We start from the raw sequence: 18,374 nt of genomic DNA, 5'->3' as shown, positions 1-18,374 counted from the left end.
AACTCCTGGCCATTGGAAAAGCTGGCTATAGCTTCTGGGAGTTGGAGACCCAAACACCTAGAAGCTCAGAGGTTGTGCAGGTCTGCTGTAGATCATACAGCCGTAGTGATTCAGGAGCACCCCTCTCTCTTGCTTCTTTCCAGAGGTGGTACATTTGGGGGCTGTGAGGGGCAGTTGTGTCTCTCTTTAAAGCTCTTATGCCAGCTGGGATCCTTCCCTTGCCCAGGCTTAGCTTGACTTGTCTTGGCTGTAGTCTGCCCTGGAATGGCCCACAAGGGAGTGGGCAGTAACATTGACCTCAGAGGCACAGAATGTGCTGGAGAAATGTATGCCCTCATTGCTAAGATTCTTGTGGAGGCTCTTGGCGGCCAGGCCATGGAGGAGGTGAGGTGATGAAGCTGGAGTTACCAACAACCCTGTGGGTTAATGACTTCAGGCACTGGTCAAGTTTTGTTGTGGGAACAATGAAGCCCTTCAGGACATTCTCCCCCCCACGCTGCCTATATAGGGGCTGAGCAAAGGTTGGTGAGTAGTCCTCTATACCTTTTCCCATGGAAATGCCGCAGCTGCAGCATTGCAGGGCACAGGATGCATGACGGTGATGCTCACCCTTTCTTACCTGATTGCTGGGGCAGCCTTCAGTGGGAAAAAGTTCCTTCAGGTAAACAGAAATGCCTGCTGAATTGCTGACTGACTCCTGTAGAAAACACATGGGATGGGGGTGTGGGGCTTTCAGAAACTTTAGAAAGGGGGTAGGGTGATGGTGAGTGGTATATTAGTGTGGGTGGGTGGGCAGACTCATTGGGGTGCATCTAACCAATGTGGATGATCGCTGGGGGAACGGAACCCTTCCGGATGGTGCCTTGATTAACACTCTTTCTCTGGGCACTCTTGCCTAGAGCTGGAGAAGCGAATCCCGGGAGAAGAGACTGAGGATGGTTTTGAGGTGTCTGCCCTGCACGGGGGCCAGCACAGTGCCCAATACAACCTGTAATGTAGAACTGGGGAACCCCGGGCAGCCCTCCCCCTGCCCCCTGACTAAGGTGAGGCTGCTTCTCCCTTGACTGTGTTTATGACGATGTCTCTCAACTGGCGGGCAGGGCGGAGGGGGCAGAGCAGGCACGCATGCCAGTGGATGATGGCAGTTGGAGAGTAGAGCCATTGCATTCAGATCCCACCAGCCACCCAGCCCAATGGGAGGAAGGGCCATCACTGGCTTTCCCATTCAGAAGTGGGGCAGAGTTGTAGAGGGAATGGGAGCAGTAGCTTTGGCCCTACGCCTCCCATGGGGGGTGGCAGGGATAGGCTCCTGCACTGAATCTCTGGAGTGCCTGGGCAGGTATGGCCTCCTCAGGTCTGCTTCCATCTCATTTGCTAAAAGTGTTTGCTTCTGCTGTGATTTCGTAGAATGTTTTCCTCCCCACCCTCCAACCCATCAAACAAAATTGGCTTATTGTCCAGAAACAAAGTATTTTGAAGCCCCCTCCTCACATACAGTTTTCTGTGCACAAAGAAAAAGGAGCGTGAGTGAATGAATGAATGCGTGTCTCTCTGCCTCCCCCTCCAGTTCCAGAGGAGTTTGTGTCTGAATGGAAGTGTACACATGAGAGTGTGTCAGTGGAATGGTTCACATGTGTTTATGACAGATTAAAATTATGTTGTATGGCTACGGTCCCAGGTAGCAAGCTGTTTGTGTGAATTGGTACTCCATATGACACGTCCCTCAGAATTTACTGTGGATCAGTTGGAGTTACCCCTGTTATGGCTGGGATGATGTATGTATGTATGTATGTATGTATGTAGTGTACATACATACATACATACATACCCATACACACACACACACACACATGTTGCTGCTGCTGGGAGCCACATAGTGTGTGCTTGGTTTTCAAAAAGCTCTGCTTATGCATTTGCCATAAAATCAGCCCTCTTTGAAAAATAGTGGAAAAAATGTTTCTTGGGCTGTATTTACTATTTCTTTTGCCTGATCTGTGCATTTGAACACTTCAAAAATGAAAGTAATTTAAATACTAATTAATGGTAATAGTAATTCCATCTCCTCGAGGGAATCCAAGACTTGTGCTGCAACATGACCGGGGAAGGCAGCACAGATTTCTTGATGCCTTTTCTTCAGATTCTTAAGGAGAATCTGCAACACAATATTGTAGTACATTATGATGCACACATACCACCCCGCTTTGAATCCACAGGACCAGTATCTGTGGTTTCCTTTACCTTCATTGGACAAGTCTAGACAGTTTCCAGATCCTCCAGATGATTCTATTGCAAATGTTAACTATAGTCATGCTGGAGGACATAGCAATGCCTAGAGAAGTTTCCTGGTTACAGGGCTCCATTTTAATATAAGTCACCATGTTAGTCTGTTGCAGCATAAAAATTAAAAAGAGGAGGGACATTCGAGACTAATTTATATTTTAGTACGAGTTTCAATGGATTTTAATCCACTTCAGATGCAATACAAAGTAGATCAGGCATATGAATGAGGAATCATTTTCTGCTTCAGATGTGCACAACTCAAATATGTGTATGAATGCATTCCTCCTCTGCTTGTTTATGGGATGGTGACTGTGTAGGTCTCTGTGTGTGCATGTGTGTGCTTTTTTGTACTTTTTTTTCTTCAAGGATGCAAAAGAATGAAAATATTTGCTTCTTTCATTCCATTAGGAAGACAGGAGCCCAACCATTAGTCCATCTAACTAGATTTTGTCAACAGAAACTGGAAAGTTTCTCCAAGGTTTCGATAATGGCATTTTTCCCAACCTACCAAGAAATATTAGGGATTTAATCAGAGGGCATTTGCTTCTAAATCATCTAGCCTATCAAGAGTTTGAGAAGGTTGGCAGGGGACTGCTGCTCCCAGAATTTGCCAAAAAACATGACTGAGAATTGTAATGGAAAATAAACGTTTCAAGCTAGCTCTAGGTCTGTCACTGAACTACAACCCATTTCTCATTTATATGTTTATGTGGTGTGTGCATCAGTGGTTTGCGATGCCCTGTTTTGGGATAAGATGCACACGTGCTGCCATTGACTACCCAAGGATATGTATCTCATAGCCTCCTCATTTGTGTGTGACATGGCAATCATGACAACGGTAGTGGTGGCTGATAGACTTTATAGTAACAGGCACTTCATATGCATTATTTCTGATAATCTTGACATCATAAGTAAGATTACGCATGTGGTGATGTTACCCTATTTTTATCACCACGTGTGTATAAAATGTTTCCTTGCCCTTTATTGGGCTCCTTGTCTCTCTTGCCTCCAGGAATTTGATAATGCTGAAGGAGAAGAATATGCCAGTGAATTCTCAGCCCAGGGCTCACCAGCCACACAAAATGGGCCCGAAGTCTACATTCTGCCTCTCACTGAAGTCTCCTTGCCCATGTCCAGGCAGCCTGGGCGCTCAGGTAAGCCACTTAAGCCTCCATGTTTAAGAAATCTTGTCTTCCTAATTAATGTTTGCAGTGATGATTAGCACATTTGCAATAATATACCAAGAGCAAAATGAAGCATTAAGCTCTACTGCTGTTAATTAACCTGGAATTAATGTGTGGGTGTGCCATACTTGCAATAAATGAGCACCTTAACTAAGGTGGGCTAGGATATTTCTGAGAGATGACAAAGGTGTTATAGGTGATGAGTTACGTTCTGACAAAAACAGCATACATTGTGGCTGTAGCTTTTTGTAGACTAATACATTTGTTTGTCTTTAAGAAGCTAAGTGGAAACTCTGTTGAAAACTTGACTATGTGGCACTTTTTCTTCCTGATGATTCAGTATACACAAACTTTTGTTTCATGCACAAAAAATATTCAATATATTTTATATAAAGTTACTTTCATAGTATGTGTTTAAGATGTATACATGAATTTTGTGTTTAGTCTTGGGTTCCATCTCCAAGATACCTCATTATGTCTGTATTTGCAAGACCGTTATTCCCAAATCTTAAAAAAAAAATCCAAAACACTTCTGGTCTCAAGCATTTCAGATAAGGGATACCCAAATTGTATTAGTGTAGTGAATTATAGCAGTGACCATAACTGTTGCTAATTTGTTAAAGTACAATTCATGTACACGGTGCTCTATAGAGTAACCTGAAAAGTGGTGTCAGGGTCCTTCCCTGAGGAGCTTTCGCAAAATTGACAGACACAAAGAAAAGGAAAAGCTCTTCCAGATGAAATTTCACAAGCTCCAGCATTGTGCTCATGGAGGCACTAGTTTAAATCCTGGTTATTTAAGAAAACGTATAGCTGAGAACAGGCCAGCTCTATGATTAAACAGATGTTTCCCCATGTATTATTATCTTGATCTTAGTCTTACAGACTGCTTTTTAATGAGGTTTTGGGCTTTTATGTTTATTGTCTTTTGTTATGATTAGTATTTGAGTAATAATATGGGTTTTAAAAAAATATTCCCTAGTATTTTATTGTTGTAGGCTTTCTAGAGGACATTTCTTTATGTGGCAAGGTTCCGTTTTTTGAATAATACATGAAAAAAGAAATCCAGTAGTTGGTACCGTGGTTAGAAAGATGTGAATTCTTGATTTACATAGGACATTGCTTCAGAATCCCGTTTTTTGTTTTCTATTTTTTTGTTTGTTATTAACATGAAGATTCTTCTTTTACCAAAAGATACCAGTTCAGTAAAATGTAGCCTGAGCTGTTTTGCCTCCTCTTCCCCAAAACCACAGACCACCTTTCTGGACTTAATCGACTAACCTGGCTGGCATTCAAGTAACCTAAAACAAAACATAACACTGTGATGGTGTGAGTGCACACACTCCTCCTTCCCAAGTGCCTCCATTCCTTGCAAGGCCTCTAAGCTCCAAATGAAGTGTAGACATGCGAGTGCTGAATTCCCAAGCTTCTAAAGCCTGGCAATCTGTCACAAGGTGCAAGGGCAAGGACCCCCAACTTCTCTTCTCTTCTGGCTCCCGGCTCTCTTGCATTATCACTGCCACGAAGGATGAATAGGCTCTGCCTTGCTACCCACTTGCAGCTGCTGGGAGGAAACTATATCCGCTTGGATCAAATCTTTTCTTCCCATCACCCACATCTTCCCTGGGATGTGGATGCTCTGTTGCCATGGGCAGCAGTTACAAGTAGGGGAGGAAGATGATGTGTGTAGTTATTGCTGCTACTGCTGTTTGTGGCAACTCACGTAAGAGCACCTAATAGTTTTCTTTCTTTTGGTTCTTCTTCTCACTACTATTCTTGTATATCAGTTCTTATTTCTGCAAGATCAGAATCTGCTGGCAGTACAGTGGGTATCAGCTGAGGTTTGGTTTCAGAATCCACATGGACATCAAAATCTTTGGATGCCTAAGTCCCAATATATACAATGGTGTAGTAAAATGGCACCCCTTTTATAAAATGTCAAAATCAAGAATTGCTTTTTGGATTTTTAAAAAGTATTTTCATGCCGTGGATAGTGGATTCTCTGGATACTGCTTGTTATGTTACAGTATGTGCCAAGAATGTGGTGAGTTCTTCCTCTCTGCCTCCTCCACTACATAATAGAGAAGGAGCACAAGGAAAGAAGACTTCAGATTTAGCATAGCAGAATTTCAGTGTTGCCATGCAAAAGGAAACCACAGGAGGAAGAGATGCCTGTCAATAGTTAAATCCCTGTGTTTTGGGCACTAGGACTTTGTGTTCCCATATTACTGCAACGCTGTACTGCTATTCTTGCATTCCACCCGCACCCCCCAAACTAGTATCTTCCAGATTTTTCTGGCTTCTCACAGATGGGCATTTTGGCCTGTGATTCTGCAGTGCCATCTTCTGGGTGAAGGGTAGCAAGGCAACTCCCCCCCCCACACACACACACTTTAGTGGATGCAGAGGGCTTTGTGGGGAATATGTTCTAGGTGGGACACCTAAGGAAAACACCAGAAGAGGTGCCCCACTACATTAAAGGTCAAGGTAGGGAGCTAGGCATGAATTAGAAGCGATGGTGGCCTCACCTCTTTGAAGTGGACATAGTTTGACCTTCACTTTTTTCATTTTAGCAGTTCTTGATTTAAATATTTCCACTCCCTTCCTGCTTCTGAGACAGAAGCCTTTTGGTCTCCAGCTCCCACAGACCTTGCATTCCTTACCACGTGAAAGGACTAAGGAATCTGAGGCTTGTTCTGCTGGGTAGGATGGCAAAGATGTCCAGCCAGCCATGCATGCAGTATCTTCCTGCTACTCTGCCCACGCTGTTTTGCCTGGTGCCTTGCCTTTGTGCAGCCTGAATGGGCCCATAGATAATGGGTTGAGTGTCCAGCTGCAGCCACCACTGCTGGACACAACAATAGGGCTTTTGCTTCGTAGGGTGACAGGAATGGTGGAGTCTGGCACTGAGGGGGCGAAGGGTTGGCACCGCCTGCTTTTTGGGGACATGAGACTGCCCACTCAGTTGGACACAGTCCTCAAAGCCACTTTCTGCTGTTTGAAGGCTGTCTGTGGCAGAGAAGCCCTTGTGTGTAGATCCACATGTGCAGGGGCTTTATCTACCTCTGGTCCTGGTTGTATTCTGTTGATGAGCAGCAAGGCAGCAAACATCTGAAATAGTTCTAGAACTGCTATGCCCTCTTTAACTTGTGGGTCTGCTAATGCCTGAACAAGCAGGCTGTCTTCTGCCCGAAATCCCTGCCTTCTGTGGAAGGCAAGAATGAGACATGCAGATGTTGAGGCCCTTCTCTGTGCTCCTTCACAGTGCAGCTGCTCAAGTCCACTGACCTGGGGCGTCACAGTCTGCTGTACCTCAAGGAAATTGGCCATGGATGGTTTGGCAAGGTAAGTGCCTATCACTGATTTAAGGTATGTGGATGCAAGGTTGCATGGATAGGGTGGGACGAAGAAGTAACAGAGTAACATTGATGCAACATATGTCTTTCTTCTTAGTGTTCCTCTTCGATTACTGCTAGCATGGAAATCAGATTGGAATAATGTGTTTTTGAGTACAAGCGACAAATGGCCATCTTAATCCTGGCTTTGACCCTAGGGCAAGGAAGTAGCTGTACTTTTAAATTTAAGGGCCTCCTAGTGATATCGAGCTAGCTCGATATCACTAGGCATCATGAATGCTGGGGATTCTGGAAGCTGGAGTAAAAAATAGATATATTAGAAGTAATTTATTCAAGTTTTGTATAGACATGTGACTTGATAGTGCGTGAACTTTTAGTTGGTGCACTGACTTTATTAAGCATTTGCTCACATTGTCTTGATGCATGCAAAAACATTGCTAAGTCACTTCTGAATGATATTATGCCGTGGTAATTGCTTAATGGAGGATTCATCAAGTGGGTTAAGGCCAAGACCCAATAAGCACACTTCTGCCAATGTTTTTGGACTGTTGTTTGGGTGTGCAAGTACATCTTAGGTAATCACAGATGCAGTTTCAATTCCTTCATTCCCAATTGGCAGTGGAGGTACATCTGCACAAATATTGGCTGCCCTTAAGCACCTGGGGAAGAAGCACAGCTCCAACGTGAAGTAACTCCTCCTTACCCAGGGGCACAGGGGCATCTGAAATGTGATTGGATGCACTTCCTGCAACTATGAGCAAGCCTCTTGACTGTCCTCAGGCCTCCTGGCAGTTGTTGCAATACCTGGGATGAGATGTATTGTACAAGGAGGTAAAAGACAGATCCTTTTATCATATCCTAGACAACAATGATCCTAGCCCATGCAGTGACATCATTTTATAGCAAAGGTCTAAAATCCTGATCCAGTCGCTTTCCGTTTGCATGTATGGGTCTGTATGTGTGTTTCGCTCATTCTAGGTGTTCCTCGGTGAGGTGAATGCAGGGCTGAGTAGCACTCAAGTGGTTGTGAAAGAGCTCAAGGCCAGTGCCAGTGTGCAAGATCAAATGCAATTCCTGGAAGAGGCCCAGCCATACAGGTAGGTTTATTCATGTCCTGCTTGTATCAGCAGCTTGTTAACCACTGTGGGAGCAGAAAGCAGGACTAGGGTGCCTTTGTCTGATCTCACAGGGATATTCTCAGTGGGAAGCCTATAGAACCCATCCTTAATAGGACGCAGCCAGGGACTTTGATGTTTCTCATTCCTATAGCTCTCAAAGTTCTCATATGTGGATATATTCCCCACCTCTTCTTTCTACATTGGGTTGCTTGACTTTGCAGAATGTCTTCCATCAGTGACATATCCCATGCGTACTATATCTTTATTCATTCCTTGTGACTGTTTGCAAATTCAGTTGTAGCTCAGGGAAGAAGATGGTGGAAAAGGCCTATGCCGTTGGTTAGAGGGCAGAAATATAGCTGAACTGTGGCTATATTTCCATCTAGTTCTAATGAGGAGCAGCGTCATAACTTCCTGGAACTAGGAAGGAAAGAAAGATCACAGATGAATCTGCATTCAGTAGCTGTTCATTGTGGAATTCCCCAGAGCTAGAAAGGAGGAGGTGCAGATGAAAACATAGACTTAGTCTAAGACTGTTGGTCAACTAGACCACTACTGTCGTTGACTCTTGTGTGGTAGTAATTTCTCTCCAAGGTCTTTGAAAGTTTATTTCCTGGTCCAACCCAGCAATTCCTGCCATCCTATGCAAATAGCAACCTTACTTATCTTTGCTTAGCTTCTGAAATCATAACAATTAGGGTATGTCCTAATTATTTGGTGGAATATAGAGGATGATTTACTGTTTCCCTCTTTTGCAATGGTTCCCAAGGCAGCTTGCAATATGAAAGACAATGCTGAAAACATAATAATGGAAAATATGATATTAAAAATTAAAAGCAGCAGGAAGATATGACTGTCATGATGACCATCATGAGAAAACAAGCAGCAAAAATATTTAAAATATTAGACCTGTGAACTAGCAGAAGTATTTAAAATATTACAGATAGCAAGAGCTTGAGGAACCACAATAGAGATAATATTTTTTGAATAAAACATAGTTCCTAAACAGTTACTATTGGTACTTTAATTCTGAATGGTTTTGGCAATATGTGGAACTAACATCCAAAACACTGAGCCTGTTTTCCAAGAAATTTTGATGTCATTTTGCATCCTTCATAGCACACTATTTGTCCAGAACAAATGATTTTGTTTCCGTGTCCCCTCAGTATGGGTTAGGTACCCATTTAGCACACATGAGGATTCTTGGAGGAATCTGAGAAGTTAGAGAGGTTGCAGTTTGAAATGGGGGGAAGGGGTTGACAGAGGCATACAAGAAAAGAGAAGATACAATAGTAGGAAAGCAATGAATGACTGTACTGACTCATGAAGAAACAACCTCCCTATTGTTCTTGGCCATGTTGGGGTAGCTGGCACAGCTTAGGACCTATTTATCTGTTGCCCATACAAGGTTGTGTCATCAGAGCCCTTCCCTATACCATCATAAAGCTATTGTTGGCTGTAGGACTTTGGAGGCTATAGTCTTAAAACAAGGGAACTGGCTGACATAGCTTCAGTCTTTCCCCTGCTCCTTGTTTTCCTAATGATCCTCAGTTGCTCCGCTATCATTTCCCTCAAGGATCCTTTTAAAGCTTTCTTTGCTCTGCAGTGCTGAAGGTAACGGCGCTCCATGCAGTCATGCTGGCCACATGACCTTGGAGATGTCTATGGACAATGCTGGCTCTTCGGCTTAGAAATGGAGATGAGCACTAACCCCCAGGGTCAGACATGACTGGACAACGTCAGGGGAAACCTTTACCTTTTACCTTGCTCTGCAGTGCTGATATTATTTGGTCCATCCTGAGGTCCTTTGCCAGCTATGCAAATTTCCCTCAGCCCAGAAGCTTTGGAGACTTCCCCATGCTTGTATTCTTCTGATCCTATTATCTTTGTCCCTTTATCTTTCGTCTCTTCCTCTCTCCATCTTCCTTCCTCGCTCCGTCCCACTCTTCCAATTTCTCCCTTGCTTCACAGAGCGCTCCAGCACACCAATCTCCTGCAGTGCTTGGCCCAGTGTGCCGAAGTGACACCTTATCTGCTGGTGATGGAGTTCTGCCCACTGGTGAGTCATTAATAGAGGGAAATCTCAAGGCCTCCTCTCTCACACACACAGTCCCCTCCAACCATTTTTTTTTTTTTGCTCCTGACTACAAACATAGCCCTTGAGTGTTGGGACAGGTAAACAAACAAACTCACTGCCCAAGAGGCAACCCTATTTTAGATTTGGATTTAATATTCCCTTCAGTAGCTACTTTTCTCATATATCCTCTTGCTTCACAGCACGTCTAGTTTTTATCCTTAGAGGCTGGGTGCAGATAACACGGTTGGGCTTAAGGGGACTAAAGGTTTTTACGTCTTGGTGCTTCTTCTCCATGTGCTGGTGATTTAGTACATATGGTCTCCCCTAATTTGGGCCTTCTTTGTGGCTTGGCATCACCCTTTTGACTGCATTGCAGAGATGCTTTTTCTTTCTTGTTCTTCTCCAACCCACCCACCCATTGAGACCTCACAAGAGAGGTCCCTGGGCAGTGGTGATGTAGCCATGGGTAACCCTGCTGCTGCTGCCACCCTGACAGGGTGACCTGAAGGGCTACCTCCGGAGCTGCCATGCCGCCGAAGCTCTGGCTCCTGATCCTCTGACGCTGCAACGCATGGCCTGCGAGGTATCCTGTGGCTTGCTGCACCTTCACCGCAACAACTATGTACATAGGTGAGTAAACTATTCAAAAATGTGTGACTTTTCACATTTTTACATGAGGTGTATGGGAAACTCAAGGACTGAACCTGAAAGCTTTTATATGCAGAGGTTGTGCTCTACCATCCATCTTCTGGTCCACTGCAATAGGAAGTTCCCAGAGTTCTAGTCCCAACACTCAAACCATGACATCATGCTGGCTCTCTTTAAAAGAAACACAAACACTACTTTTACATTAAACCACTTTGGTGCCCAGGATCCATTGTGGAACAGAATTGGTATGAGGCTGACAAATGGAGATGTCAATACTTCTTGGGATGAAAGCTGTGAGCTTGGGGAGAATGCGTGCCAATACAAGGCAATGTATTGTTGTGTGCCATCAAGTCATTTCTAAGGTAAATTTACCCATGAGTTTGCTTGACAAGATTTGTTCAAAGTGGGGTTGCCATGGCCTTCTTCTGAGATGAAGACTTAAATCACCCACTGAATTTCCATAGCTGTGTACATATTCACACCCAATGTCCGGACTGCTACTCCTGCTAGAGCAGTGGTTCCCAACTTTTTTTTGACCAGGGCCCACTTTGACCAGGGCCCACTTGACCAGGGACCACTCTCCAATATTAGCACCAAAAGGTTACAAATCAGTTTTTGGTCAACTTTAGATTTGGTTTGGTTATTTGGGATGCTGATTCAGAAAATTGAATTGGATAGATCACATCAGCTACAGTTTCTGAAACAGAACATATGCCATCCATTAGGCGCCATCTGCTCACCCATAAAAAACCATATTTAATAATCTAGAACTGATGTTGTCTATCCAATGCAATGGTCAGCTCTGCAGAAATGAACGGAAATAAAATAAATAAAATAAAATAAATAAAGAGGAAGGAGGTTTGCAGATCGGATTTTCTTTCTTGCAGCCCACTGCTGGGTCGCAGCCCACAAGTTGAGACCCACTGTGGTAGAGCCAGTTTGGGGATGCCATAGGAACATGTAGCATACTTTTGTGTTCATTAGGACTGATCAGCCCTGCAGCAACATCTTCCTTCTTCCCTCTTGCCTTTCCTGGGAGTACAGGCACCAACATTTGGGTCTGCAGCAGGAAACCATTCCACCATGGATTTTTTCATCAGCTCCTGCTCTTTTCTTCTCCAGCTGCTCCTTGTCCTCAACAATATCCTGGTGCTGAGTGAGTGGCACTCAAAGACTCCAGCATCAGTGATTTTGTTGAAGAGGGTGAGCTCTGCCATCTTCTGATGACGGACGACCATTCTTCAGGGTGAAAGAAGAATGCCGGGGGTGGGGTGGGGGAATCATAGCTGACTCAGGACATTGACCCAGCCACAAAAGTGTCCAGGCCTTGAAATTGTCCAGCTTTGCTTACGTACGTGCTGTGGTGTTTCACTGTACTTCCGATCCATACAGGGCTGGTCCAGCATTTCATGTCTTCTGTTGTATAAACTAAGTTGTGTGTTTCTTCTGTCTAGTGACCTAGCACTGCGGAATTGCTTACTCACAGCTGACCTGACTGTCAAAATTGGCGACTATGGGCTTTCTCACTGCAAATACAAAGTAAGTCTGCTTTGGGGTAGTAAGAAGGAGCATGTTCAGTGTTAGCAGTGTTTATGTAGTGGGCTAGCAAGACCAACAGTGAGGTGAGCCATTTTAGGTTGAGGGGTGCTTGGCTCCAAATGTAGAAAGTTAGTGGGAGAAGTGGAAGGGAGAACAGAAGTATACATGCATACAAAAACCTGAAGCCTGGGCTTCATGCAGAGTACCCGATGAGACTGCATGTTTGAGGCAGACTGTGTGGGGACTGCCATTTCCTTCAATAACCATTGTAATATTCCTATGGCTGAGAGTGGGAGGCAAAAGGGATGGGGCATAGAGGAACCAGCCATGTTTTCCATGCCAGCTTTTGAATGCTTCAATTGTTGGGAGAGGTTGGAATTTCAATGGGGGAGGTTGGCTTGACCTGATTATTGTTTCTATTGGTGCCGGTTTGACATGGTCTTGTTTTGGCTCTGCATGCCCGGCAGGATGACTACTTTGTGACAGCTGACCAACTGTGGGTACCGTTGCGCTGGGTGGCACCTGAGCTCATTGATGAGGTACATGGCAACCTCCTTATTGTCGACCAGACCAAGACCAGCAATATTTGGTGAGAACAAAGAGAATCTTCCTTTGTGAAAGGGGATGGGAGAGGATTATCTTCTCTCATCCTCTGTTGGGATGGCTGTACCCCCATCATGTGTATGTTCATGTGTGTGTGTGTACATGTGTTACAATGATATCACCAGATTATGGATGAATAGATCTCAAGTTGAATAGATCTTCCTGATTTAGGATCTTGGTATCTGTAAACAAGCTATACCTATTTCTTTATGATGTCTGTTATGGTTAGCATGCTTATTTAGGTTTTTTTTTTGGGGGGGGCTATTTGAGTATTTTTATCCCACCATGTTGTCTCATTTTCATAGTTCTGTCAATATTTCTACTGTTAGCTGCTTTCTGTTTTCCACCTTGAGAACTACACTGCGGGCAGTGCTTCTGAATATGGTTTGTATTGTAATTGCTCTGCCTAGCTTCATTCATGCCACTTTATAGGGGGTCCAAATAATGGCCACAATCCAGTTGATTGGTGTAACTAGGCTGACACAGGTGGCAATATAGGGTCGTGTGTGTGTGTGTAATTTTGGAGATAAAATGGACACAGGCATTGAAATAGAGGGGGAAGAGATGGCAGCAGAAGGAATGTTTCTATTAGGAAAGTTGCCCTGCTGAGTCTTGACCTGCTTGGAAGCCATCAAGACAGATTTCCCTGCCGACAGAGACAGATTTCTCTTCTGTCTCCCTGCCACTTATCCAGAAAGTACCTTATGCTACTTTCACAAGATTCTTGCCCACTTTGTCTTTTAACTTTTGTTGCTGCCCTATGCTTTTCCAATTGTTTCTTCCATTTGTAAACCAAAAATGGTAAGGAGGGAAAAGATAATATCATTTAGCAGTGACTTTTAATTGTTTTTCCTGAGAGTCCTCTATTTGTAAGCATCCTGGATTTACTAAATCATGTGATTACCCGTTTTACAGGGCTTGCACATTTGTACTTGAGCACATATCTCTCTCTCTCTGATTAAAGTTGCTCTGTGGTATTTCACATAAACTGACCACCACTTTCTTGGCAGGTCATTGGGTGTGACCATCTGGGAGCTCTTTGAGTTGGGTGGACAGCCCTACTGTAACTACTCGGACCGGCAGGTGCTCACCTATGCCATCAAGGAGCAGCAACTGAAACTCCCCAAGCCACAACTTCCACTCTCACTATCTGACCGTTGGTGAGTGCAGGGCAAAGAGGCCTTTTGAGGGTGGGGTGATTTCTTGGGGTTGGGGGGGGGGGGAGTGGCATTGAGGAACAGACTCAGAAAGTCTGCATGACCAGAGGCTGTATTTGAGGCTGGTGGGGACCACTTGGCTGTGCAGATACTGGCAAGCTTTCATTAGCCCCAGTATCCCAACCGTTTTATTACAAGGTTGCATCTACCAATTTGAAAAATTGTGTCCTATTAAAAAGGACAAATACATTACAGGTTTGTTGGATCATCATCTTGCAGGAGTACAGGCCCTGTAGTCAGGTGTATGTAAGTGTATTTAAATGGAAGGGGAAAAGATTGAAGAATGGCCAAAGCAGAGAGACAATGTGTCCAAAAGTTAACATTAGACAACCAATACCACCTGTTTTCCAAATTTCTCAGCGAATTAAATGGTTGGCTGTTTATATTTTAAAAAGTAAATTGAGAGGCAGGCCCCTCCCAGCCTATGGTTTCCTACAATTCTTGTGGGCAAAAAGCTTGATCTGTCCAATAGGCCATTCCACAGGTCAGTATATCCTGCCCTCCATAAATTAATATAGGATGAAGTTCTTGTGCCTTCAGTGGCAGCCACTGGCTGTGAAGGTGTGGCACAATTTGAGATGATATGTCTTTGCAAAACCTATTCTTTCCATCAGCACATGACATGGAGTTGCCAAGGACCTCCTAGAATGTGAAGTCTACCAAGGTTGAGACTTGCAAAAGCATGTAATGCTGAGAAAAAGAAAAGGTAGAAAAGAGGCTCCATCTGTAGATAGTGCTTTAATTGTGTATTCCTGCATGACAGTAGGTTGGATTGGATGGCCCTTTGCTTATGGTCTCTTTCAACTTTAGGATTATAGGAGAAAAAAGGAGATGTATATGGGATTGCCTTAGCAAGGACCATGCTGTGGGGCTGCTAGATAAAGGTCAACTTTAGAAGAGGAGCAGCAGTTCACCCCATTCTCTTCTCTTTGCTTGCAGGTATGAGGTGATGCAGTTCTGCTGGTTGCAACCAGAGCAGCGCCCCACTGCTGAGGAGGTGCACCTCCTGCTGTCCTACCTATGTGCCAAGGGTGCCTCTGAGGCAGAAGAAGAGTTTGAGCGACGCTGGAACTCTATGAAACCTGGTGGTGGTGGCTCAGGCTCAAGCCACATGGGTATTGAGCTTTCATCCTTTCCACTCCTGGAGCATTTCTCCAATGATGGTGATGATGTCCTGACTGTCATGGAGACCAGCCACGGTCTCAACTTTGAATACAAATGGGATCAAGGCAAAGGCGATCACTTACCAGCTTCAGCTATGAGCCCCCGGGGTGCTGCCCGCTATCATGAGCTTTATTATTCAGCCAGTGGCAGCAGCGGTGGTGGTGGGCAACTCAGCTTGGGGGTCTCACCCTCCTGCTATGAGTGCAAAGTGCAAGGCTGCCCAGGCCTGCATACACCAAGTGTAGTTCCTGTGTTGAGTGCCCACAGCCCCTCCCTGAACAGTGAGTACTACATCCGCATCGAAGAGGCAGCCTCTGAGGGCAGTGGAGCCGACCTTGATTACACCATGTGTTCCTACAGCCCAGAGTTTGGCCGCTCTTCTCATTGGCAAGCCAATGAGGGTCACTATGAGTCAAACAGTAGTCCCACTGTCTCCCTCACCATGGAACCCCTTTTGGGCCACTCGGCACATGCTGACAGCATTTGGGAACCCCCTGACTATTACTCCTATGGAGGACCAGGGGACAAGGAGGTCCCATATTATGAGGCCTCACCAAAGGATTGTGCTGAAAACTACCTGCTAACAGAGGCTGGTGCCTCTGAGTGGCCCATCCCATCCTTGCAAAAAGGCATTTTTGCAGACCCACTGGGTGTCTCTCCTTCAGTGACCTACACTTATAAGGAGACTGTTTCAGAATCAGTAGCTTTGGAAATTGGGGAAGAGGAGCAGGAAGACGAGGAGGATGAGGAGGAGGAAGAAGAAGAGAGCTCAGGCGATAGCCCCAGGAGCAGAAGGAGTAAGAATGGTGAGTCCCCTTCCTCCAGCAAGCATTGGACATCCAACACCTCAGCCAGTAATAACAGCAGCCACCCACTGTCCCCGTGTGAACTGCCGGCCAATGATAGTTGGTGCTATAGACACATGATAACATTCCAGGGGCTCATGGCCGAGCCACTGTGCACAGTGCCACGAGAGGAGCCAACGCTAGGGATCAGGGACCTGAGAGCAGCCCTGCTGGGTGAGGAGCATGTGCCATCATCTCACGCAGGCTCCCCTTGCCTTGACATTGGTTTTCCTAAAAAGGGTAAGATATCACCCCAAGTTGCCAGCACAGAGATGGGAGCAGAGGACTCAGCAGAGGATCCCTTGACAGAATTTGGAGTAGAATGCCAGCAAGACAGCACGCCACCATCAGAGGAAGATCTGGTTGCAGCAGAATCACTGTTGTCAAAATCTACACCAGATCCTGCCCACAGCTCATCTGCTGAGGACACCACTTTGCCAGAAGAGTTAACAGGTGAGGTGGAAAGAGCTGGGGAAAATCCAATAGCTGTAGAAGAGGCTTCAGCTGAACCCCCACCCAAGATGCTACAGGAAATCAATCTAGAAAGTGGAAAGATTACCAACAGTGAACAGGACAGAACACCAGACAAGACTGTTTCAAGCACTAGCTTCCCTGACTTAGATGAGGGCAGTGATGATGATGATACAGCTGAACTTACATCTGGAGTCTTCACAGACTTCTCAGTTGACTGTACTGAGCGACAGGATATAATGCCCGCCTTCAAGTCCTTGCAGAAGCAGGTGGGGACTCCTGACTCTCTGGAGTCATTGGACATCCCTTCTACCACCAGTTCCTGTGAGGCATTCAGCCCTACAGCCTATGTGCCCTCAAGCCAACCAAAGGCCCTGGACAGTGGCTATGACACAGAGAACTATGAGTCACCTGAATTTGTCCTTAAGGAGCCTCATGAGCCACGAGATCCCGAGTCTTTTCCTCAGGTAGGGATGACCCAGGATGACAATGGGGAGGGCCAAGCCAAAGAGCTCAGCCTCTCTGATTCATTTAGCACTGGACTGCAAGGCCTGGATGAAAAAAACCCTTACCGTGACTCAGCCTACTTCTCTGACTATGATGCTGAGGGGGGGATGAGGGAGGATGGTGAAGAAGGGGATAGTGATGGTTCTGAAGGGCATGAGTCAGATGTTTCCCAAGCACACATCAAAGCATTGGAGAAAAGCCTTGACCAAAATGGCCCTGCAGGTGAAACACGCTCCCTTTCTCCTCCTGAACCCACTTGCCCAGATAGAGACAGCATGGAATGTGTGTCTCCAGTGACTAAGGAGAAGGGCACAAGGGAAGGCACCAGTCCCAGTTTGTCAGAAGAGGTGTTGGCAAATGGAGTGATTGTAGAGGAACTGGACTCAAACCTGCCTAAGTGTAAAGATGAGGGGACTGTCGCTGTACCCCAAACATTGGCCTCTAGCACCAGGTCCTTTTTCTTGTCACCTGTGGTTGTGGATCCAGAGGTACCTACTGTGGTGGATGGAGAGGAGGGTGGAGGGGTAGGGAAGGCAGGACTGGAAAGTGCCTCAAAGGAGGTGGAGCATCCTGAGGAAGTGGCACAGGGTGTTAGCAATCAGGAAGAGCCGCAGAACAGCTCTGGGCTCTCACTAGACCTGTTAGTTGCACCATCCCAGCCTTCATCTGTCCCTGCTGATGTGGAGGAAGAGGAGGAGGACACAGAGGACAGTGATGAGTCTGATGAGGAGCTGCGATGCTACAACATCCAGGACCAGAGTGAAGATAGTGAGGAGGATTCACCCACTGTTCCCATAGTGGTTGCTGAAAGCCACAGCACCCGCAACCTGCGTAGCCTGCTGAAGATGCCCAGCCTGCTGGTGGAGACCTTCTGTGATGACCTTGAACGCAAGAAGAAAGCTGTCTCCTTCATTGAAGATGTCACTGTCTACCTCTTTGACCAGGTGATCTATTTGATGTGGGTCTTGCTGGAGGGCAAAGGAGGATGGGAATTTACCAGAAGTGTTAATCTATATAAATATGTATATTCATTCCTATATTCTATAAGGGCTGGTGTGAACATAATTGTAAGTAAACTTTTAATCTTCACCTAACAGGTAGGCATTTCTAGAAACCTCCACATTTTTAAAGCGTATTTATGTACATTAAACTTGAAGAAAGGGGTTTCTTTGAACTTTTGAGCCATAATATGCTTTCAGTGCCAGATCTGAACTAAATCCACAGACTTTTCACACAAAAGTTCACTCTTGGTTGTTTCCTCCTATTTTGTGGGGGGGGAAACATAGTATTACTGCTACTGTTAATTTTTTCAAAAGATATGTTTTTTTAAAAATATACAGTTAAAATTATAAAATCTTTCCTGCT

At 45.2% G+C, this 18,374-nt stretch overlaps 1 protein-coding gene and 1 non-coding gene across 7 annotated transcripts in view; both read left to right on the top strand.

Moving 5' to 3' along the window:
• Positions 1-18,374, top strand: part of aatk (apoptosis associated tyrosine kinase) — a 101,336-nt gene that overhangs the window by 75,574 nt on the left and 7,388 nt on the right. For 5 of the 6 annotated variants that reach the window (XM_008104148.3, XM_062974012.1, XM_062974011.1 and 2 more), the window contains exons 3-12: positions 900-1,043; positions 3,293-3,434; positions 6,730-6,809; positions 7,799-7,917; positions 9,910-9,997; positions 10,512-10,645; positions 12,118-12,202; positions 12,670-12,791; positions 13,816-13,965; positions 14,962-17,953. In XM_008104148.3, coding sequence (XP_008102355.2) covers positions 900-1,043; positions 3,293-3,434; positions 6,730-6,809; positions 7,799-7,917; positions 9,910-9,997; positions 10,512-10,645; positions 12,118-12,202; positions 12,670-12,791; positions 13,816-13,965; positions 14,962-17,953 — 4,056 coding nt within the window. The remainder of the gene's footprint in view (positions 1-899; positions 1,044-3,292; positions 3,435-6,729; positions 6,810-7,798; positions 7,918-9,909; positions 9,998-10,511; positions 10,646-12,117; positions 12,203-12,669; positions 12,792-13,815; positions 13,966-14,961; positions 17,954-18,374) is intronic. The other variant, XM_008104146.2, reaches the window with a different exon arrangement.
• Positions 11,788-11,872, top strand: mir338 (microRNA mir-338). Its single transcript, NR_129960.1, has one exon. It is a non-coding gene; the product is annotated as a microRNA mir-338 (primary transcript).

The sequence above is a fragment of the Anolis carolinensis genome, chromosome 2 (assembly GCF_035594765.1).
Source record: "Anolis carolinensis isolate JA03-04 chromosome 2, rAnoCar3.1.pri, whole genome shotgun sequence".
Lineage (NCBI taxonomy): Eukaryota > Metazoa > Chordata > Lepidosauria > Squamata > Dactyloidae > Anolis > Anolis carolinensis.
Note: the sequence above shows the minus strand (reverse complement) of the source record. Positions and strands in the feature narration are given on the sequence as shown.